Raw genomic sequence first — 25,480 nt, 5'->3', positions numbered from 1 at the left:
CCCGCAGACGTACTAAAACAGTCTGTCTAAACTTACCCTTACCTTACTTTGTTCGATGTAGCTGCAAACGGGTTATATATCACCAGCCAAGTATTCCAGTTACCAAGATTTACCTCACTAAGTACATACGAGTAGACTACATTGCAAAGCGAATGAAATAAAGTCTAAAACCGTATTCCAATTCTCTCACCCAGAAACTAAGGATTCCATTCTGGCAATGGAAAATGATATTCCATTTTCAAAGTGGAGTTTAATTTTTACAAAGGTTAACGATAATTTTATGTTGCTGGACCTTTGTTGGCAATAAATCAACGCGATGTGTTTTTAATTGTTGCCAACCTTTTCCCTTTTTTGGGCAAGTAAAAAAGAGTTCTGGAATTGGTAGCACGTTTTTAAAAATAACTAAAAGTTCTGTTTGTATGTGGGTTGTAATATTTGTATCAAAAATAAAAAAAACATACCGGCCGATTTGAGAGCCACCTCTTTTTTGGGAAATCGGTTAAAAAGTGGAAGTTTTTAGAATAATTTACTACAATAGCATTTTAAGATTCTTGACACAACGACACAGTATACAACAGTAACCTACTTACATAGTGAAAAAACCTAATGTGCATATAACACAAGCATACTTATTTCTGTTTAAACACTTTAATATAATTTGCCCCACATTTTATAACGTATTTCATGAGCAATACCCACGCTATTCTATTTCATCCATGTAATTTGTTTAATACTCGTTTGACGGCAAAGTTTTTTAATTCACTCATATACTCACGCAAACACTACATAACTAGTGTGTAAACAAAAAAATAGCACCGCAATTTCATTCACAAATTCTTCGAAAAGTCAACGGAATTCACGCGAAGTTCTATCAAAACATCTATGTGTATATTTGCTTACAATATAAACTTTAGTGACGCACCACTCGCTAGCAATTTAATCGATAAACTTTTTTTGAAATTACTCGAATAGAAATATCATTCGAGCGGTGTTTTATAAGAACAGACGGAATCGGATTACGCTTGAGTCTTACTCACTCGAGCGACTTAAGCCTAGAACAGGATTACAGCAACTTTCTTTCACTAAATCGATTCAACGTTGAATACTACATGAGCTGTTCTTTTGTTTTAATCGGAATGTATAAAGACATGTAGAAATGTAGATACTGGAGACTTATTTTAATGATCGAGCTGTAGGTATATTAGCAAATCGACCATTCAGCGATAATGTAAAAATAGAAGGAACCAAAAATAAAAGTGATTGCCATCAACTTCAGAGCTATTCAAAAAGTTTCCAGCCTGAATTGTCAGTCGTCAGTCCGTATATTTCTGGCCATTCCAGCCATTCAGCTGCTAATCTTGATTTAAGCGAAACTTTAGCTTAACAAAGCGCATAAATATTGCAGTGTTCTAAATTCGAGCAATTTACGTTTCTAAGACTAGTCGAATAAACATTGTATTGTACGTGTATTCGACTATTCCACTCGATCACGTTAAGCTATTCGAATGTTGCAACGTCGCATCACTAATTCAGATTTATCGCAGAATACAGTTAGGGGACCGGTTTGGAGGTAACTCGTTGTATTGTGATACTTCACGGTTCAAGGTATGGCTGTGAGCTAGGTATTCTATGACTTACTAAGTTTATACAATACCTATATTTACGTACTAAGAATAGAATCGGTTTATGGGTAGTTAAGCTATGATTTGATGCATCGTAGAGATGCTGATTCAATGTAATATCTTGTTAACTAATTCATCGAAGACTAAGGAGTATTCGAAATTTGTACTGAAATTGCTGACATCAAAAAGATACTAGATAATATATCTTCTAGATCTTCTATCTAGAGATAGACTCAAGTCTTTTAATTTAGCTTTATAGTTATGTCTTGTCTAATACTGACGACAAATCACGAACACGAAACCATTTCAAAGTACGTACTTTAAGTTTACGATTGTCATCATTCTCAAAGGATTTTTACTCACATTGGACGAGATTCGGTGGAAAAAATGGCAATTCTAATGGGCTTTGAACTATTCAATGTGCTATTCATCCAATTTCGGAGACAGACTCTGTGAGGCTTTGACTGAGTGATGGATAAGGGGAGCTTGTGGATTTCCATGATAGATGACTTGTCACTCCAAAGAATTGGATGGGTTTTTTAGCGGTCTAATATGCGTAGAAGCCTTTCTAATATCGTCGCTTGATAAAAAGTTACTTTGAATGGGATGTGTTCTTTAAGGAGGAAAGCCTGGAGTCAGTGTCCTATGAGTAAAGTAATATACATTGTGACGATGAATTTTCTTTTAATTTATTACATTGACATCAGCTAATTCATACCGCTTGTTTCATAAGTGTCCTACAATATTGTTAAATAACCTACAAGCTGCGGAATGGATTTTTGCAAAGATTTATTATGTAGGTTTTACATACATTTTAATTCTTATATAACTAAGTTATGTTGGTGACTCCTAGTATAACAGCCAAACTTTGAAAAATAAAGTCGTTGTCGTTAACTCCCGTCCACCAATGCACAATCTATCTCCCATAATGTAGGAATGCAATGCTAAAGTTTAATTAAAAAGATAAAACTTTGCTGAAAGATAGCTCGAGATCAGGAGCAATGAGGTGAGGAAGAATTATTGAATCGGGAAAAAGATTAACAGCTTCATTAGTTAAGGGATCGCACTGACTGGGTGTGTTACAAACTGCTGTTCAATCATTCGGAAGAAACCACATTGTTACATTACGATAGCTATTTTTGAAGCGAATAGACGATTAATTTTAGTGTTACCATGTTCCGCTTATTAGTTGTACCTATATCTAGTGCTCTTTGATTTACTTCTTTGAAATACGAGGTACAAATTAAAAGTAAATAAAACTTCTGTAGATCAATGATATTTTATATAAATCTGAGGCTGTAGATAATGTATCGTTTAGGATGCTTTTTCACCAGAGATGTGCTATGTATCTATGCTACGAAGATGTAATAGCTGAGCTGTGAAACTATATGACCGTTTCCACTGATACTAAGCTATGTAGCTGTGCGAGGAAGATGCTTGATGATACGATGTATCAATAGTAGTGAAACCATCCATAGCACGCATCTTTTAATATAAAAACATAGCTTAGTCCGTTGAATATTCCGTCCGTTCATTGGTGGAAGCCAAACGCATCCACAGCAACGCAGAATAGCACATCTCTGGTGGAAAAGCACCCTTGACTTCGGATCGAACATCTTTGGGTAGAAGCAATGGTAAAAAATAATAAAGTAAATAAAACTTTTGTAAACAATGTAACACTTATTGTCATATCGATCAAATGTGTCAAAAATAATGATACCTAACAATTTTAACTTAACTACTCAGGAAAATAAGTAGGTACCTAAAAGGAAAGTTTTCATCAGCTCATAGAAACTTCTAAACTATATAGTGTTTAGTTTTGAACACTCATACCATACCTACACTACACACGCTTGTCGCTGTAAATGATCCATTAAAAAGTTTCCAGAAACTTCACGCTGTCTTGTGTTCAAGAATAAAATGCATGAAATTCTTAATAGTTAACTGTACTTTTTTTCTTAAAAGACTTCGTTAAAAGAGATGTTAAAACTATAGTCGCATTTTGAGTTAAATCCGATATTAGGAAGAAGTTGTGGTGGATGGTATTTTTAACAGCAGTACCCTTAGTACGAGTTTGCTTTAAACGAAACTAGAGCGCGTTCCCCACTCTGATTGGTTGGTTCATTCGTACTGGCCAATCAGAGCGCCGAACGCGCTCTCATTTCGTTTTCATTGAACGTAAAGTAAACTCGTACTAAGGGTACAGAACTGAGGTTGACCTGCATAATATGCATCTGTAATTGTATTATGCATATTGTATAATGCATATGTAATCCACTATATTATAGTGGATTACACTATAGTATATATCCACTATATTATAGTGGATTACGTTTCCCCATCTTATGAATCATCAAAGCTTTTTCCATTCTTAGAATAGAACCACCTAAAACAACAAGGTAATGAAACTCCTATAATTAATTTCGTCTAGGTAAGTCGTTAATTTTAACCTGAATTTCCATGAACCATTAGTTCGGTTAATTGGCGGTGTCAGGTAATGGCGGGCGAGGAGATCATAAACAATGTCACAAGTGACAAGTCAGGCTGTATATAATGTGACCGTGGCCAAATGCCCTTGAACTCCGAACACAATGCGGAACGCCGAGAGTATTTTTATTATCTGTGCCGTAACACAAAAAGAAGTCCGTTTCGCGGTATTCTTTTTGTTCCTTTTTTGAACGTTATGTTTGGTTTGTATGTACTAGGATTTTCTGAGCGTTTAGTTTGCTGCGTCGAATATATTTTTGAATATTTTATTTGAACTAGGTATAGTTTTATTTTTGTATGACTTTTTGCTATACATTGATATTTGATTCTAAAAATGGACTGAGTGTGTTAAAAAATCTGAATTTACTTCGATCTATTCTCACAAACTTGATCACACTTTATCAAACAGTTTTAGGTACAATCAAGTGGGTAGAGTTTGCATCATAGTTAAATATTTTAAACATAACGGTTTCTACGTTATCATATAAACAATCTATCGTAATCCCAACAAATAATAAATAGTTATTCAAATAGATAAACAGTTATTTTGCCAATAAGTGTCACATGTTATTAACAATCATTAACAATATCATCGATATGCATCGATAAACGATTGATACGAATAAAAAATCGTATGTTTACTTACAAAACAGGTTTTTACATCCGATTCCCGAGTGAAATCGTTTCGTTTGAATAAAATCGTAAGCAATAAACACGAGTCTTTATAGATATAGTAAATCAATGTCACTATATCCGTTTGTTTGTATCATCTATGCGATTGTACATAATTTTTTAATTAGCCTACTTACCTAATTTATAGAGTAATTTTAAAGAGGTGTGCCTTTTAAATTATTATTTTTATTGGTGATGATTTAATTTTAGATGCTGTTAGCGACACGTTGTTTATAATTTATAGGTTGGCGTTAAGTTTGTTAATTTCATATATACTTAATAGAAAGACTTTTGGCCACCATCTCGCCTGGTGGTAAGCGATGGAGCACGCCTACTTATGTGTAACCTGTTCACACGGGACTCGAAGACTCCCAAGTTATACTTTGTAGGAAACACAGACGTCGGCAATTTAAGAGCGACTAAGAGGCTGATGATGGAAGACATCATACAAGCAATCCATTTACTAGTGATTTGAAGCCACTCAGTTGTCATTCATTTTGGAAACAAAGACTTTCACATCAATTGTAATTTATTGTAGTCCTAATAATGCAATTTTAAAATCAAAAGCCTTAGTCCCTATACTAGTGAGTGTAGTATAAAATGGTATAATTCAATTAACATTGGCTACCACTGGCATGCATCAAGCATTCCTTATTCAAAATTGTTATATCGCGAAATCGTATTCCGATACTACACAAGCATTTTAAACAAAGAATTCGTCTTCCATTGAACGGAATCAAGCCATAGATAATTGAAATTAATGAAGCCCCTCAAAAACATCGACAAAAGATCTCGCGAAGCTTTACGTAGAAATTGAAAACAATAGGAGGTTATTGACCTTATTTTTGATGAATGACTATGTTAGTTGCGTCTTTGTTCAATTTGGTTTAAACCAATGTTGATGAGGAGATACTCTGACCAAGTTTAGCACTTAGAAACGTAAACCGAATTTAATTTTACAAAGGCTCTTGTTCAGATCCTACCTGACAAGATGACTTAACCTACTTTAATAACAGAAGGGATCTTAAGGATCTTAGAAACCAACCACGAAACACACAGGATTTAATATGCTTAGAACTTAATAGGGACAGATCTACATGAAACCAACCACAAGTATCAACCCTACTGTAGGTGCCTCTAGAAGTAACCGACTACCGACTAACCGCACATTAGACAAATTGAAACGTATACGTAAAGACATAAGGACCTTCAAAATGTATTCAAAGGCTTCAAAATTAAGGAAACGGTTGCCTCAAGACCAGAATTCGGGGACTTATTCATTAAATTCTCAAGTTTGTGCAAATTTTGCTCAGACATAAGCTGCTTGCCAACTTCGGGTTGCCACATACCGCCCGATATTTTATTAAAATATAGACTGGAAATATTTTCGTGTTCCACGTGAAAAGGATTTAGGTAAAAATGTTTCTATCATAATTTCGTTTTATTTAAATAGGTAATATGTTCACAGACATATCATTAGAACTTAAAACGGGATATTTACCATGCTTATTAATTGACAGTGGTAGCGGTGTCGTTGGCAAAAAATGGACAAGAAAGAGGGTAGACCGATTTGTCTCCTTACAAATATCCACCCGTTTATACTCCAGTTCTTCCGTGATCATGGCGCTTGCAACAGTGCCGAAATATCGGAAACTCAGAGAAATTAACACGTGATAAATATTTCATTTTAAGTTCTAATGATACTACTAGTGACCATGTCAGCTTAAAATAAGGGCAAGAAGAAGATGATACAGAACAGGTGAGGTCTTAAGTTAATCAAGTATTAGTATAAATATTAAACGTACAACAACTACAAATAAAAAAATACCCTTGATGAAATTAAAAAATGCTCAAGAAATATTCTCAGTGAACCGTTAAAAAGTAAGAGAGCAAAAAACATTTGCATTCAGATGCATCAATTAATTTCTGAGCACACTTTACAAACGATAAATGTCCAACAAATTAAATGAAGCGGTTTAAACCGGTTCAATCAGGAAAGTATGTTTGCATAAATAAATATTTTTACTTTTAAATAATGCAATGGGGCGGTAAACTCCCTATTATAGTTCTGACAGGTGTGACAAGGGTAGTTTTTTGTGGCAAGCTCATTGAGGCGTTGCTTGGCACAATGGTGTTGTTGCCTTTGCCCGGTGTTGTTAACACTGGCTGATGAGATTTCGGTTCTTTTTTTAAAGTTTGACGTTAATGTAATTGGTCAATGATCTCTTTGAAAAACGCATTGGCGCGAAATCACGTTAAATCACATTTAGAGAAAAAAATGTTTGGTTTAAAGCGGGATTTTTATGTTGAAATGGAATAGAGTATCTTGAATAATATTATTTTTAATTAGATCGATTGCTGCAGCGTATAATTTGGGTATGTTCCCGGGTCGGGCATTTTTCGGTATTACGATTTTTTTTCAGGAGTAGTAAGGAGTCTAGAATTGTCCCTAGTATATGGTAATAGGCTCACCCTCTATACAAATGGCGAAAAGTGGGTGTATATTGTATAGCGGCATTGCATATCGTAATGTGCACTTCTGCCTACCCCTTTGGGGATAAAAGACGTAACGTGGCACTTAGTTAATCATTATAAATAACAGTACCTAATACATTTCAACAGTTCTATTTGTATCACAAACCGAGTAAGTTGTAGCAAGACTACAGACTGTAGGCAACATTACAACAGATTGACAAACTCGTCGAGACGTTAGCAATGTCGCTTTGTTTCGAGGAACAAGTTTCGCCTGTTCCAAGTATTTCCAGACGAATACAAACAAGTTTAGAGATGTCCATCAACACTTACAGACTTTGTAGTGAAACGGTTTCGAGGTTATTGAAGGAATGGTCTTTTTTGAAATGCTGACGCTTGCGTAGGGTGCTTTAGGTGTTAATTTGTTGTAAGAACAGGTATTCCTCTTAGAAATGAGACGTAAGCAAGAAATGGAACTGAAAGTCTGGAGATAATTTATTATGATTAGAGAAAAACCTGTTGTAAGGATAACTACAAGACTATACAAACTTACAATTTTGTCAATGTATTGTTTTTGCAATACCTAATACTTACTGCTGTATTCAGAGTAATTAAATGGTTATTTAACCCGTTCTTTAGCAATTGTTTTCGGTACAAAATCGTTACCAAGGAAAAGTTTAATTCAATGTCTCTGAGTACGGCAGTTTAAATTTATACTTGTAAATACCAAGTGTTATTCAATGACGACTTACTAATAAATAATTAGGTTTACTAATAAGTCTATCTTAATTTTGCTATAACAATATCAACCAAAATAACAGCAGTATAAAGCTAAATGTACTTCTAATAAATTCCTTACAATTCCAAAACAAATAATCTACGCTCATTTTCGGAACATTTATACATATATTACTATATTCTTGTAATACCACTAAAACTATTCAAGCCATCGTTACTATAAGTATACACAGCTGCAACTACACAACACCAGCAACTTCATCTAAGATCACAAACAGAACAAGTTTGCGAAGCCTTGGACCGGCCTAAGTGAGTTAGGCCGACTTTAGCCCACTTCCACAACTTCAGCCATACTGTCCTTATTAAATTGCATCTTGAACCTTAAGTTGCATTGTTGGGACTTGATTGTGAGACAGCCTATACTTGTCCCCATGTAGTGCAGATGTAAGCCTGCTTATACAACTGTTGTGAAACTTGATCGTTGTGGATGAATGATTTGGCTTCGAGTCTAGTCTACCTATACTTAGATTTATTTCGTTATTGCATGGCCAGGTAATAATTGATCATTGGTACTTGATTTAGTGGTATAAGTTTAAACATGATTGGTTTTAGTAAGTCTTACTGATTATTCCGATCAATGCATGTTAATCAGGTATTAACCGGAATAAGGCTCAGTCTTTACAATATAAAATTGTCTTACTATGTTATTTGTTAATCTAAGTAACTTGTGACCATTGTTAAAGTATTAATCGACGTAATAGTTTTATATTTCTGATGGAACCCAGTAGAGCTGATGCTTTCCGGAGCTGCGGACTACCTATCGGTTTTACCGGGGATCCGGCTCGAAAAGCAGAAGCAGGAAAGGGAGGTTTTAGTCAGTAAGTCTAATCTGACACTCCCTCTCGTCTTGTCAAAGGTGGGACAGGTCATTGGATGTTTTCCCAGCTCAAAAAATACATTTAGTATTAGCATGGGCTAGATTAGCGTAATAATTTCATTACACTTGTAAATAAAGCACAAATCGTAAATTTCCGAGATTCCTAGAGTAGTCTTAAAATGTTCTTTACCTTCATATCTCCACATGTCCAGAAGGTGTTCATTCGATAAATTATGGAAGAGTCGGAAACCATGTACAGTCAGGCCACATTATTGTGTTATGACGGCGGCCGCTCGCTCGTCCTATTATACAGAATCAACACATTTGTATGCTACACGTACACTCGCGCAGACAACGCGTTCCTATCGGGACGGGGGATGGTGACAATTTTGAATTTAAACTTTTGTATAATAAGCCTCATCAGACGGGTGGTAATTTTGTATTGAAGAGGACTGTATTGTGTAGATTTGCGTGATCAGAAACAAAAAAAAGACATAAATTAGGTAATTGCTAGATGGAAAAGTTGTGTGGACATCTTTATGCAAACGTAAAACGCATAAATCTTTATTTTATGCAAGAGAGTATAGAGTGTCATTTAATTCCATTCAGAATAAAAACGTTCAATATTTTGCTCACACAATAATTAAACAGACAACGCAAATATCAACCTAAAATTCGTATTAAATTCGTTGCCAATCCAATCACAGATTTCACATCAAAATATGATTCCCGTGTGGCCATCAGACAGTTGTCATACGTTAATAAACAATGTCCACGATTGTTAATCAATTCTCCATTGGTAGTGCAGTAATATTCTCATGAAATATGCACGCCGGAGCATCCTCGCTAATAGAATGTACTGAATATTTGAACATCGACTGTACTGTACCGCAATTTAAAGGAATACCGATATTACCGATTTCCGAATCAGTATCCGAATAATATCGGTAAGAATGTAAACGTTTATCCGATTACAACTGTTCGGTTTAGATACAATTCTTGTCGGGTTGGGTAATCGTAATATTATGTTTATGTTTGTTACTGAAATCGGTATTTGTTGGGTTTTCTTGCTTTCTTTTATTTTTATCGATGTTTTGCGTAAGCCACGTTTGCGTTGTTTTCCCATAACAATTACGGCAATTTCTTCCGCAGTTACGTAGGTTTGGTTGTAGCGAGAAAAACGTTTTATTTGTATTACATTCCGATTTTAAAATCAATATTTATGTTATCGATTTACTACTCGTATTGTAGTATTTTCTATGCTTCTATAATAAATGTAGTTATTTCTTATTAACTAAACGTAACTTACTACAGGCCTCCTCCTCTTATGAAAGCATTTACACAAACAAATGGGTCTTAAAAACACCCATTATCAGATTTACTTTTTAAACTACTTTAATAAAATGGTGGCCAAAACCGATATTTAAATTGTCTCTCCAGATTACGATCGCCTAGATTTCGGTCGGCCACCCAAAACCGCAAAACGCTTTTGGGCCTGGGAAGTCCATTAAACTTTTTGTGCTATCTAACGTACAGGATAATTACGGGCCATTCAAGGTGGTTCTGTAAACCATTGCACCTTATTGTACCTTTATTCTATGGGAAGTTTGTTTAATTATTCCTAATCCATTAGTCACAGTTGAAGTGTGGAGGTAACAAAAAATATTTCTGATGTAAAAATAGCATTAAATTAATATTTTAAATGTGTTTGTAGTATCATAGGGTTTTGCTAGTTATGTTACTAGTTCTATGATAATACTGATGAGCATTTTCTTTTTCTTATGGTATAAGCCGGTAAACGAGCAGACGGATCACCTGATGGTAAGCAATCGCTGCCGCTTAAGGCCGCCACACCCGAAAGATCCAGAGGCGTTACAAGTGCGTTGCCGGCCATTTGGGTGGCTAACCCCTAAACATTTAAGGGTTGTTGGCGAATCAGGGATTGCGAAGATTGGGAAGAGGAGTAATTGGGTCTCCTGTAACCTCATTTACATTTGTGCTGCAGCATGGCTCTTCCACACTGAGCTGAGATCAATAACTACACATTTCTAATCAAACAAACGTTATACAGGTTATCACCATACACAATAATCATAGCATAAATATAGTACCTGAACCTGAATGGTCAATACATAAATTCTAGGTATAGAACAGATTAGTGCTTGCTGATTGTGAAATACTGAGTCAGCTCAGGTGATACGATAATACTCGGTCGACGGCTGCGATGCGATAATCAGCATTCCGAACGTTCAGAGGCTTTCAATAGCTATTGCCTTCTCATATTGTGATTAAATGAATTTATACCTAGGTAATTTTGATAGAGGCATAAAATAATATGTACAATTAAATCATTAATAAGGAATTATAGCTTGGAATAATAGGTTTTGAATCTTCAATTTTTGGAACTTTTCTTGTCTGCTTTTTGTAAGTTCAATTTTCGGTATACTAATAAATAATATTAGTTTTGAAATGGTAGTATTGCATCAAATTCTCAATGCCTATTAATGTAGTTTAGATATCACCTTTTTCCAGTTTGTGGATTGTACCAACATTCGAACTTGGCAGGTAAATAGTGGTAATTACTTTGGCATATCGCCAGGTGCTCAGTTTCATTGGATTAAGATCTGGGTTAATCTAGGTTACCTTTAAAATGGTTAATGATTTTTATAACGTAATTACTTTTTTATCTAGTCTATTAGGATCGGGATTCGATAGATCATCCGTGATCATGGCGCTTGCAACAGTGCCGAAGTATCGGAAACTCGACATCGACATAAATAAACATGGTAAATATCCCGTATCAAGTTGTAATGATAGTGTTAGTGACCATGCCAGTTTGAAAACTTATATCGATAGAAAAAGTACAGTTGCAACGTGTTAACAAAACAAATCTGACATCTTAACCAAGTAAACTAAATCTCCGAAAGATTGGGGAATGCAAATTTCTTTGTAACTCGTTTATTCAAAGATCAATTCTCTAAAATAATTATCCGTTGGAAATCTTGGGATCTCGTTGTGACAGTCGAGGGTACCAATTAAGTGCCTGACTCGAGTAATTGACTCGATTGAAACACTCGGTCTTCAAGTTGAAAATAAATTTGAATTTTCTCATTAAAAATGGGAGCCCTAAACTGTGCAAATTATATGATATCCTTCCGTCCGTCATTTCATTTTAATTTTATTAATAAGAAGTTCCTAAGTAGCGTCAAGATCAACTTTGTAACGGAGTTTTGATTGTTTTTAAGATTATTTTACTTTAATGAATGGTTTTGGAAGAATGTTTTTCTATCTTACTTGTAGATCTTTAGATATTGTTTTATGGAGATTTGTACCTATTTTCCTTGCTGTTTGTGAACACTTTAACTATTAAAGTTTTATGTAAGTTTTCTTCTTGTTACGTACGACGCGTCGAGTCCCGCGCACAGATGGGGCCCAGTAGAGCTGATAGCTGATTCAGAGCTGCGTACTACCTAGCTGCGGCTCGAAAAGCAGGAGTAGGAATGGGGTGGTTATTATTCAGTAAGAGTATGACACTCCTTCTCATTCGCCAGCACGCACTAATAGCCAGTTCATTATTTTAGTCACACACACACACGCTCACTATAATTTACATGCGAACTCTTCTCATACAGAAACCTCCCTAACCACGACTTCTTAAGTCCTGATGTCTTCCGCATTAAGAACAAGCCCATTCCAATGTCAACCGATGTCTACACAAGTTTCCGGTCACCAACTTTTGCCCACTTTCATACTCCTGTGGACATGATCCTTTGAATTCGCTATAGTAAGCAAGTCTTGTTTATCCATCCCATAGCCCGCTTGTCAACATAGCGGTTGGGTAACCGCCATTTTAAGGTTTCCTCTTTATATAAAGTTTACTTTCGAAGTACTTTTTTATGGTTGTATAGTGTACTCAAACATATATAGAGTCTCCGATATTATTATTATTTACTAATCTAAACAATCTGTTTCATTTAATTATAATTATGGTAATGGTACTCTGTAGAAAAATATTTTTAAACAAAGATGGATTTGCCCGACCCATAATAGATGCCAGTAGTCAAGAAACGGACGCTGTGGCCGAAACCAGTATGGAAGGAGTATTATTATAATTCAAATAGATTCTATTGCTTAATATCTCTGAGACGATTTTTTGGTTTTCATTAATTCTTTACAATACTTATTGAGGAAGTCTCAAATGTGTTAGACTGTCTAAAATTGTTGTACTTAATTACAATATACGAAACAAGAAATTCTTACATTAGAATAATATTATGCTACATGATATTGTGATTGATGATATTATGCTATACATTTAACAGGGATTACTATCCCTGTTAAATGTATAGAACATTCCAATGTCACTGTTACTTACTGTTACTTACTAGTAATATCCACAGATGACTCTAGTATCTCAATTATTTCTACTTTAATTTTATTAAGATAAAGTACAATTTTATTTAACAGTACTAGACCGAAGATGGCGTTGGTTATACTAGAAGCTTAATATTAAAATTGCGTATTAACCAGGAGTAATTTTTCTAGATCCCACGCTCATGAGATCAGCCGTTTACTAAACAGTCAGTAATAATTACATAATCATCTATATGCTTCATAATGACTTATGACTAGATATACTGAAGACAAACTGGTTCCTTAACGTCTGATACGCTGTAAATTATTAGTTTAAGATTTTTTTTATATGTATAGTGTAGTGTCGCGTCTATACTGCCTAGCTACTAATAGTTCAAGTATTCAAGTATTTTCTGCATCCATAATGTACACAGGTGTTGGAAATACAATATTAAGTCACTGCGTATGAACTTGTCGGGCATAACAAATTTTAAAATTAGTAGCAAGGAAAATGATTAGTAGTTATGTCTTGTTCTCCAATATAAACCATTGATTGTTGCAGTTACTTATTATTCTTCTATCTTTAAAGTATTGTGATTTGAATAAAAAGAAATCATCCTATAGGTATTAAAGCCCTGCAGTGGGACGATCATGGCTAAAATCAAATCAAATCAAATCAGTAGGTATTAAAGGCTAGACTCAATTTGTATGAAAAAGATAGAAAGAATCGAAATAAGAAATATAGAAAAAAGTGAACTAGATAGGTATATAAACCAACATAATTTTAAAAGCGTTCACAATAATAATTATTAAAATAAAATATACCTAGAATTAGACACTGCAATAGAGCACGCCATTTTCTAGGAAAAAGAAAATCATACAAAAATATCTGCGTACCGAAATATTTGTACGAAAAACTTTTGTATTTTCCAATACGTTTTAGAATTCTGGTTCTATTTTGAAACGAATGCACTCTGCATATGTTCCAAAATTTATTAATTCCAATACCTACTACAGGGCGATGTACGGAAAAAGGATGACAAAAAATAAATTCATACCGTACCTACCCATATATTTTTCAACCAATATAATTCCAACTGTGAATCAGGATTCACAACCAACCAGAAACGTACCTCGATAATAATATAATAGGCCCATAGTCCTATACAATGAATGGTTAATGCCCAAGTACGACTTACTAAAGACATCTTACACTAACATTATCCAATATAATGAACCTTTTTCAAGGTAACAGGAGATATCCCATTGGTGTGCGTATTGATACAATGGGGGCGCTAGCGTCGCGGTTCGGTGCATGGGAAATACACGACCCCGGTTCAGTCAGTTCACGGGAACATAACATCGCGTTAATTATCTATTACCTCTATCTCTATCAAGTTTGTAAGAAACCATGATGTGTCTTGAGACTGTTACTTTATAATAATGTTGGAAATTTGTCTAGACTAAGAATATTTTTTTTTTGTAATAAATATCGTGAGATATAGGTACTGTATTAATTACAAAATCACGATTTATTCACGTACGTTATTGGAGAAAAGTTCTTAATAGTTTCGAATTACAGCCTAAGTAGGCTGTGCGACGTCACCGCGTCTGCGCATGCTACTCATGATGAAGAGCTTCTCTGTGACTCGAAATGTAGGAGAGCTTTGCGCAACATATTTACATGAGTAAACCATATTTTTTTAGTTAATTAGAATATTTTGTCTATTGAGAATATTCTTTTTAGTTTACCTGCCGCTATTCGCATTCGTATAAAATAAAAAATGTTGAATCAAAGAAAATAATAAACAAAGGTATCTATTTCTTTGTGCTTTGTTAAGATAGTGAATTAAATTAACAAATATCATTAAAGAACTAACTTTCTACAATAATAATTCGTTTAACAAACGAAGCACTTTTATTTAACACAATACAAATAAAACCGCACCTAAACAAAAATCCAAAAATGTACGTTGAAAGTTCACGTCAAATTTTTAACGCGAGTAGTTTAAGTTTCCGTGGCGAATGGTGGCGTAAATCGCGGCTAAGCCGAGGGGTAGTGAAAACACAATACGCCACGAGGGAGATATTTGTCTCAGCAAGTTGCCCGACCATGCTCCCGTGTGTTATTTATCTCCAAAACCGGAGCTGAAAAGAGCCACCGCCACCTTTTTAGTAGACAATTTTTGGAATGGGATAAGAGAATTCTGGAATCATTAGAATTTATGGAAATTGTTAAAGCATATGGCATAAGCTATTATGAGTGAATAAAGTAACGACAAAATAAACCATACGTGAAAATTAGACAAATTACTCACCATACCAAAGTTAAAAACAAATTCTACATAGATAGTATCTTTATAAAAGTCAAAACCAGAAGCTGACATTAACATGAGTAGTATCACTCAACTACTAGAAAGGCTTTCTTTCTAATCTTCTCACTTTGAGTGACACCAAGAAAGCTAAATAAACACGTACTTCTCATTCAAAATACATATAAGTATCATAATAGAACATCAGTGATTGTGGCCAGTGATTCTAATTTGCGTGGGATGAAAATGTGTTTCTTATTCACTTCTATTTAAACATGACGAGATGTAATCTGAGTCTGCACGCTAGCTCAGTTCAGACTAGGAAAAATCAGTCCGTCCGTTCTTGGATACTTACGACAATATAAGTATCAAGGAAGTGCATTAAAAGAGAATTATAATTGAGAAAGACAATACCAATACAATCATTGAAGATATTAAAGTAGTAGATTTTAAAGGTCAGAGAATTGGTTAGATAAGTAAGTTTACAGAACTTGCCTAAAGCATAGACCGTCAGTTTTATTTCATATCATAAAATAAAGCTAATCTTTTTATCATCGCAAGACGCAAACCACAAGACAACACAATAAAACAGATAGAACTAGATGATACAACATCCGTTCCAACCTCAGATATTCTTATGAGCTAACCGAAGAAATTGCTCATAAAAATCCTTTTCCCTAGACGGATCCTATAGATCATTTTCTATGTGTACGGAGGCTGTATTCATCACGCCACAAATCAGCTGACGACCCTCTTCATACACGTTTTGTTGACATAATGCGTCAACGGCTCATTTACTCATTCCAAATTCTTTTGAGGCAGCCATTTTAAACTCTCTTGTATCTAACGTAACGGAACTTGTTATGGAGTTGTAAAGTGCTAGTCTTGGTGTAAGCAGTACTTCGCTTGGCTACTTGAGCTTCTCAGTTCGATTCGAGGGTTTTCAAAGTCGTTCAAAGAAACTTTAGAGTAGTTTCAATTTTGTGCTCCACCGCGTTTCAACAGCTCGTGTTCTTTGTTCTTTAATGTTGTTAATTAACTTATTTACTTGTTTTAAATGCTTGTCATCTCTTCCTTATTTTAATTTGTTTTATCGATTATCAGATTAATTTGCTACTTGTGTTTAAATATAACTTTCTTCTCATTTGTTTCTTGTTTCAGACTAAAACGTATTACAATACCAATAAATCTAGACGTGGGCTTAACGTAAAACAAATTAAATTTGATCAACTAGCCGTTAATAAAATGCTGAGCACGATACGGGAATTCGTTTAACAGGCCATTAATTAAAACCTAGTTTTGCGCTCAACTCTGGCTGCGAAAAACTCGCGCTTCGATTCACATACAGCACCATGATTCCTCTGTTGTGTTTGCAGCTCTGTTTAGTATGGATGGGTTTGCAGTTTCCATTTTTTTTTTGTTTGGAACTCGCTTTGATAAATATTCTAAAACTGATTTTTGAAGCGGTTTTGGTATAGTAAATAGACTGCCAGATAATATCACGAGTTTTGATATAAAGCTACATACGATAGCTACCGTACCGACATGTAATGATTATTTAGCTTTTCCTTAGTAACGATTTTTTTCCGAACAAAATGGCAAATGACTGGGTTAATTGATCATTAAATGCCTCTACAGCTACAGCTGTGGTAAGTTTCAAAAATGCAGTAATCAATAAACTAAATAAATAACTGGTCACTAAAATCATCAATTCAAATCCTTTTTATTTTATTACTCAAACAATAAAATATACCTATAGCGTACTTAGATTGTCAAACAAAACACATTGTGTAAGTAAAAAGCTCGCTACGTGACAGATGTTAGAATGTCATACATTAACATACAACGATTCTAGGAATATTTACAAGCGTGTCACTTTAGACCTCTTCAGTTAATTTACACAGAGTACACAACACGTTTTACAAGTATCGTCGCGTGTCAACACTAGTTTCAAAAGATGAACAGGAGACAAGTTCCCGATGAGTTTTTCGAAAAAAGGTCCACAATATAGCACTAGTTTAGAACATTAAATTGAAGCTACGTCTCAGCCCGAACGTCTAATTAAAGTCTAGAACACACACGCGATAAGTTGTAAAGACCCCCACACTACCCCGTGGGGAGTTTTCTTTTTCCCGCCGGTATAATCCGGATTAGAGCGGGATTTGCTCTCCTATTAAAACTCCTCTTGCCTTCCGACCTTTGAGGCTTTCTGTCGAAAAGTGTTTGGGGTAATTAGTTGAGACTTACAGGAGTGTTGAGGACGGATTCATTTCGTGTGGATTTTAAGATTAAATGCAGGTTATTGGCTGTTAGCGTGGTTTATTAAAATTCTAGTTCGTGTTTGGAGTTTTAGTGGAGTTTTACGATAATTTTTTTCAGCGAATTTTATTACTATTCTGGTATTTTTAGTGTTCCCTACATTAACAGGCTGAATTATGTATAGTTTTAGTCATGATTACGTTTAACTTTTGACTTTAATTGAGCATGAATTTTAATTGTTTCCTGATTTTGATACTCTACGCTAGCAAAGGAATTCACAGAACCCATTATAGTTTTATGCATCGACAAAGACTTCATCTTCACACGTGAATCATAATTCACATCGTGTTAAATCGATATTGTGGTTCGAACATAAGTAACGAACAGATTCCCAAGGCTAGGACAATGGGCGTTTAGCATGCGAAGCACGTTGCACGGGTATGCGGGCATGCGATACGCGGCGGCGACTCCATACACTTCTCTCTTCGATTCGCAACAAAGTTACCGAAAATTTACTAAAGAATTCCAGCAGGTGGTGAAGATGGGTAAAGAAATAAGTTGAGGATGTGACTCTGACTTGGAATTTGTTCCCTTTATTGTGGCTTAGAATGTAACCAGTTATTATCCAAGACGCTACAACTATAAGCCATTGGAAAGTGTAGTTAATCCTAGAATGATAAAAAGCGTTTAATTCCTTTTTACCGACTTCACAAAAAGGGGGAGGTACTCAGTTCGGATGTTTGTTTTTTTAACATAAATATTTTTTTGTTCGAGAGGCTTCCTCCCGAGAGGGTCCCATTTCCATCAAGACAGGATCTGATGATGGAATCTTAGGGAACTATTTGTTTTAGTTTTTGGTTTTTTGAAACCGATTTTTTATTAGTAGTTTATTTACGTATGGAAATAACATATCATTCCAAAAATCCCTTACGTATATCATTTAATTCTACACAATCTACTATTAATTTAACTATTTCCATTAGATTCCTTTCAGAGCTCCATCTATTTCTACAAATAGACAACTAACTTCGTTCTTCCGATGCAGTCTTAGGAAGTGATAGAGAGTGCGCCTAAACGATTTAATCGGAAATACATTAAGCAAGGCGCCGACTGTCTGAAAAGATAAAGCCTTGCATTTAGACCGATGTTGCTTAGTCACTGTTTTAGAATAGCTTTGATTTATTTGGTGGTGAAGATGTCATGAATTGCCGATAATGTTATAAGATAGGATTTGATTTGTTAGTTGAGTGGTCAGAACTACAATGGCTGAGCATCAGGGTCTGGTTTAGGTGATTTAGTTAGCGATGATTGAGTTTTAGATTCGCTCTACTACTTCACAGGATAAAGGAGCTTTTTCAGCAGATGCGTGCTATGGATGTGCGTTATAGATGGTCGCGAGTGGTGTAGCTATGTGCAGAGCAGAGTACCTACAGCAGTTACTTTGCGGCGGCGCATCTTCATAGCACATCTTATTCGCACAGCTAAATAGCACATCTTTGGTGCAAAACCACTCTAACAGACATCATCTGTGTGAATAGGTATGTAATAGGAAACTCTTAAATTATTTTATTTTTTTTATCTTTTGGAAACTCTTAAATAACTAAAGCATACAAAACTTCATAAATTACAATTTCTATTTCGAGCACATTCCGAAAACTAATATTCTAGTGAGTAAGGTTTCTAAGAAAACATGAATAGATCGAACCGTTATTACTGGCCGATAAATGAAAAGCCCACCATTTTATACCAAAGATAATAGCTGTCTTTATAGTTATTTAGCGGGCAGCCCTAAATTATAATAATTTCGGTGAACAATAATGGCTGTTCTATAATATTCTAAAAGCTTAAGCGATTTCCATATCGCTTACGGACAATAATAATCAATCAAGCGTCTCTACGGTTCGGTGGTAGTTGTGAATCGCTGCAATTAGTCGCCATATTGCCCCCCCCCCTCTCCCCTCTACCACGAGCCCCCGCACGCCATGTCGTGTGACTTATGCGTTCGTTGAAACCAGACGATGTTTGATCTAGATTAGTTTTAAATATTTATGTTGAAGTAACCAAAATACTTAGTAGTTAATGATTTGGAACCACGATTTTTGTTAGTTTCTTGGAAATGCTGATGACGTGATGTCTAGACTTGAAATTATAGAACATTTTTGAAGTAAATCAAGCGAATAATTCTTGAAGATTGATTGATACTATTTATAGTTAACCATTCTTAGTCACAGACATCAGAATAAATACGTTAACAGCACAAAAACTCCTTTGTAAGCAAATTCAAACAGCAACGTCCATAGAATGAACGAACAACGTATAAAATAAAAGTGCCAACCACGTGCCTGATTCACGCACGATCAGATAAAAAACGGCACATGTCTGCACAAATCGTTACGACGAATCTTATTACATTTTTTACATTACTAATAAAATCTACATATTCATTATCTATTCAAATTTTAGATCATTTATATCTCGACGTCACGTTTGGAATTTTAATTTGGATTTGGGGGTGGATTCACCCCTGACCCATCGGCCGATAATAATTGTGAATGAGTCACCGTGGGTCGAGCTCGAGTCGCCGAGCCGTAGCTACTGAGAATAAAGTAATAAACATGGTAATTTGTTTAAATATGCACGGAATTACCAATATGTGTTAGATTAGTATCTATGGAAGGTCCTGTCCTAACTAAATAAGGTCCTTTTAGGGTCTCCAAAGTTTTTAATATCTGTCGTTGAACAATATTATGTCCAAGTCTGATCAATAACTGTCCATTAGATAGGTTTGTTAACTAAGGACTAAGGTCCAATTGGGTTTCTATATTATATGGACTGATTTGGAGACATGTAGAGGTAGAGGACAATGGAGGGTCTACTTATACAAAAGTAGGAGGACCCTCCGATCCTCTTAAGAACTTCTAAGTGGCGACTAACGGATTATGTGAGTGGACAGGTAGAGGCTTCTAGTTGAGTGTCGTTTTACCAACAATTGTTATATACTATCTATTGTCTATTTGATTTTTAGATCTATATGTTAATATAACTATTATGTATGTAGGTAGGTATAGATTTTAGCCAAGGTTGTTATTTATCTGTCTGGAATGAAATAAATGAAATATGGCAATTACATCCTATTACATCGGACTTATGACAAAAATGGTGAAAAGTTAGTGTACATTATATGTATAGCGGCATTACGTGCCGTTGTGTGCACCTTTGCCTACTCCTTCGGAAACAAAAGACGTGATATTGTTGTTCTTGTGTTAAAAATAGATGAAAATCTGGCTTTGTGTCTTTAACTAATGTGTTTCTAATGATTATAGTAACAGTAGTATTCATGTCAAAGTTATTATTGTATCACATATCGGGAATTGAAAATCAATATCTTTAAATTACACGCTTCGTCCTACGAATGTTTGTACCGCACAAGTATAACAAACAATTAATTGCTTTGTAAATACAAAATTGTTTGGTATCGCATTCACATTAATTTTAGACTTCGCGAACATTCGATTACGGAGCTATGGGCGCCCAGCGTGGGACTCCCAATTTAATTTATAGTTCCTTTATTGAACGGTATATTCACAACTAGCTGCTTCCGCGCGGTTTTACCCGCTGTGCTCGGTTCCTATTGATCGTAGCGTGATGTTTTATAGCCTATAACCTTCCTCGATAAATGCGCTATCCAACACAAAAAGAATTATTTAAATCGGACCAGTAGTTCCTGAGATTAGCGCGTTCAAACAAACAAACAAACAATCAAACAAACTCTTCAGCTTTATAATATTAGTATAGATGTTTATTGTTTAGACAAACTTACATCTGTTGAAATATAACTCGAACGGGAAAGTAGGAAACCTGTAACAAAATAAATATTTGTATTAAAAAAAAATATCAATCAAAAAATTCAAAATAAAAAGAAATTTGCTTTAAATAACTGATCGTAAATCGGTGATCTGAACTGCCGATCATGAGTTCCTAGATTGCGAAAAACGTTGACAAACTCGTTTAAAATTCAAAAGTAGTCCCAGCCCCTTGCCACTCAATAATCGTATTTACAAGTTTTACGGAGTCCGACAAACTGATGGTTGCAGGAAGTTGTTGCTTTTACAATATAATGAATAGGAACTTAAGTTTACACACACATACATATAAACGTACAATTTGAATCATAGTTGCAACTCCCGACTACCAACTTGGAATTGAGTTCGCAACTTTAGTTTTAACAACAACTTATTTCGGCTTTTCTGCGACTACCCTACAAAATTTAATTTTGGAAGTGTGCGTCAAGTTCCTTTAGATAGTACCTAGAAACGTTATTTTTAAAGTTTTGGGACTTAGGTAATAATATACAAATCGTTTCTGAAAATACGTATCTATTGGAAGTCCTTGTTAACACGGTACATATTACAAAAAATCGATGAAAAGGTCATCAACCCAGACATATTCTAATGATTTTTGTTCAAACAACTTTCCGCAAGCGCGCACTTCGCTTCGAATGAATTAAAACGCATTTCACCCAGTGACTTCCACCCCGTAATCGCATTTAGACAGGTTGAAACCGCCTCACTTGGCTGAGTCGTCAAACTAGATGTTGCGGATGTCTTTTGTCAAAATCGTCAGACGTAGGGGGTCCATTTGAGCGAATGCACCCGCGGGACACTAATGAGATTAGCGCGATGTACAGGGGTGCACTGGGACAAATTAACGCCCCGGGAACTTTTGTACCCGTCCTCTAGCCTATTTTCTTTGGCTTTGTAAGTAGCTGGGAGTCGAGATTTATGTCCCACGGAGTTTTAATTACCGCCACGACTCTTTTAGAACGTTTGCAACTTTTTTGCGAAGGTGTGATAAAAGATGTAGGATGTGATTTATTTTTGTTGTGTGTTTTTAAATTGAAAAAGTTTAATCATGGTGAAATTGTTGTTTATGTGTTTACACAGTGTTTTCCTGTTTACCTATACCTACATAGAGTTGTTAAACGTTAACAGCTTGATGAGATTGTACATAATATTTGGCACTTAGTATAATTATGATAAACAAACTTTGTGTACCCGCCAACCAATGAAAGCGAGAGTCCACACAAGACCGTTAGCCAACAAAGCAGTATAAAACACTACCTACATTCTGAAATCCTATTAAACCCACAAGCTTACAAAAGGAAAACCAAGCTTAACTTTTGCATCCGAAAAGGTTTTATCCCAAATACTTTCTTATTCCGGGAGCCAAACATGTTTGCCGACATGACAAGATCCTACATCATTCAGTGAGTCATGCCCGGTGCCCGGTATCCGGAATCCTGTCGTAAAACGTGAAAAAAAAACTCTTCGGGAACTCCACTGCAAACCTCCAGTTTAACTTGTAAAGAGTTTCCGTTGTACGACAGAATTATGAGCCAAGTTTACGCTTAACTGCTGAAAGTAGTCTGGAGAGAAAACAAAAATATATTACCTTTGGTAGGTACGCAAGTTCAATGGTAGCCATCTTAAATTCGCTGTCATTCTGTGTTCTAGAACTTTCAATGAGACACGGTATTGTATCTGTTCGTTAATTGAAAATGTTGTACAATAGATTTCTGACATAATTATTTTGTTTTCAAATACCGTGTATATTTGTATTGCCTGGATATTTTGGGATATATATTAAATACTGCTTTGAAAATGTTCGTGTAGTAACAATATCACAGTAGGTAGAACCAGGAGTATCGTAATTTTATTCTGTATAATAAATTCATTGTTATTTCACGTAATATTGCATATCATATCATTAACAGAGATATTCGTTAATTCTATTTATTGCGGTCATTATTCTAAAATACAATTACAATGTAAAAACCTAATATGTAAATAATTTTGCAATGCAAGTACAACTTTAGGAACTGTTATCTTATTTCTGTATATTACTCTCCGAGGAAAAGAAAGAAATGTCCTTTTCACCCACACTTAGTAAATATTCTATGGAACTTTATGGAATATTTATTAAATTAAAACCTATAAATAGTTTAATACCCTAACTGCAAAGTACAACAAACTACAAAAAATCATAAATGCCTTTCATCCACCAAAAACAAACACTTATGCTGACAAAAAACACAGAATCATTTTCAAAAAAACTGATACAAAAAGCGCTTTGCATCACAAAAAGCGGTTATAACCACTGTGCTAGGGGTGGCTTGCACTTAGGGGTCTAGGGGTAACATCCCCTTACAAAAGATGGTTGGCAACGCATTTGTATCGATTTACGCGGAACGAACCGTTACTACATGGTAATAAACTGTTGGACGTTGGACGCAGTGTCGGTAGCTTTGGCAAATGAGAATTTCTAAACATAAGTGATGAAATGAATCGTATTATGATTTTGTTTGAAGAGTTAGTAAGAGTTTATTGCGTGGTATTTGGACTATTTAAAATGTTATTAAGATTTTGTTCATAATTTAATACTTCTTTGCAACAATTCATAATTTAATACTTCTTAAAAAGTTTTAATAGCTTTTTCAAAAGGTGCCAAACTTATCAGCGTATTCTATTCCTAAATATCATAGTTTAAGATAGCGAACAATCTCCCTCATTCAAGACGAAACAGATAAGTAGGTAACAAAAATATTTGTTCAAATCGGTCCGAGATCAAACAAATAAATCAAATAAACTCTTCAACCGTATTTCCTTAGTAAAACAGATTAAAGTTTTACACCAAACTTCACCTTGAACTTGAGAATTACAACCTGGCGATGACGCAAACCAAAACAGATTATTCAATGAATAGAATTTATAATGAGGACATTGACACAGTCAAGACATCAATTCGATTAACCTTTTTGGTCGCCACCTCCTAATCTAAGATCTTCAAAACATGATTTATAATGATCTCCTTAAAAGTAAGTTGTAAAGATGTGTGATGAAGATTTTTGTAAGTTGAGAGAAGAGGTGGAATAATTACTCAGTCCGGTAAAGCAAGTAACTTGTCCTTTAAGGTCTTCAGGATTTACATTTTTAAAAACACTAAAGACATTTATATTATGTCACAGGACCTAGTATATCAACATTAACCATTACGAGTCTAGACTTTAGAAATGGAAATCTAACTTAGTTCTTGAACTCGCCAGGCAGTATTTTTCACTTAGAAGTAAGTAAATAAATAACCAGAGGCAACATTATAAAGAAAGTAACCGAAAGGCATGAAAATACAAAAGAAAATAACAAAAACAAAACAATCCCGGCAAATGACCTTGAATTTTATCAAGGAACCAAGGGTGAAACAGCACATAATAAACTAGACAGGAAAACAAAAACAGTAGCTTCCAGGAATGAAGATTATGATCATGATGATTACACATCAGTAGAAACAAAAGATACGCTAGACAAACATGCACTGCCGGTGTAGTACAATGTCAGAGATTTCAATAGGACCATTGATACAATTATTCAATTGCCAAGGCCGTGTCGTATGAAGCTAATGATGGACCGTGGGCGTCCACGGTCACCCCTATATAAACCTGTTTGACTAAATTACTGTAAGTAGTGCAGAAATGGCGTTACAGTCAGTTAGTGTGTTGTTCGTCGGAGTACTGTTGGCATGGAGCGTCGCGGCCCCCAGCGACCGTGAGTGTTTCAATACATATAATGTAGATGGGAATGAGACAAAGGGATCAAGTGCTTTTACTGTCAAGAAAACATTGGATGGAGAAAGGA

The 25,480-nt window shown here is 35.1% G+C and overlaps 2 protein-coding genes across 5 annotated transcripts in view; one reads left to right on the top strand and one right to left on the bottom strand.

The window, feature by feature from the left end:
* LOC118262105 (protocadherin-like wing polarity protein stan) overlaps positions 1–25,480 on the bottom strand; it is a 188,019-nt gene that overhangs the window by 130,636 nt on the left and 31,903 nt on the right. For all 4 annotated transcript variants that reach the window (XR_007706424.1, XR_007706423.1, XM_050701095.1 and 1 more), the window contains exon 2: positions 21,613–21,650. The gene's annotated coding sequence lies outside the window, so the exon portion shown is untranslated. The remainder of the gene's footprint in view (positions 1–21,612; positions 21,651–25,480) is intronic.
* The window catches only part of LOC118262106 (calcyphosin-like protein), a 59,504-nt gene continuing 59,275 nt past the window's right edge, over positions 25,252–25,480 (top strand). Inside the window, exon 1 of the mRNA XM_035573228.2 lies at positions 25,252–25,390. Within this exon, the coding sequence (XP_035429121.1) occupies positions 25,318–25,390 (73 nt within the window). The 5' untranslated portion in view covers positions 25,252–25,317. The remainder of the gene's footprint in view (positions 25,391–25,480) is intronic.

Source organism: Spodoptera frugiperda, chromosome 20, assembly GCF_023101765.2.
Source record: "Spodoptera frugiperda isolate SF20-4 chromosome 20, AGI-APGP_CSIRO_Sfru_2.0, whole genome shotgun sequence".
Classification (NCBI taxonomy): Eukaryota; Metazoa; Arthropoda; class Insecta; order Lepidoptera; family Noctuidae; genus Spodoptera; species Spodoptera frugiperda.
This window is presented reverse-complemented; position numbering and strand designations above follow the sequence as displayed.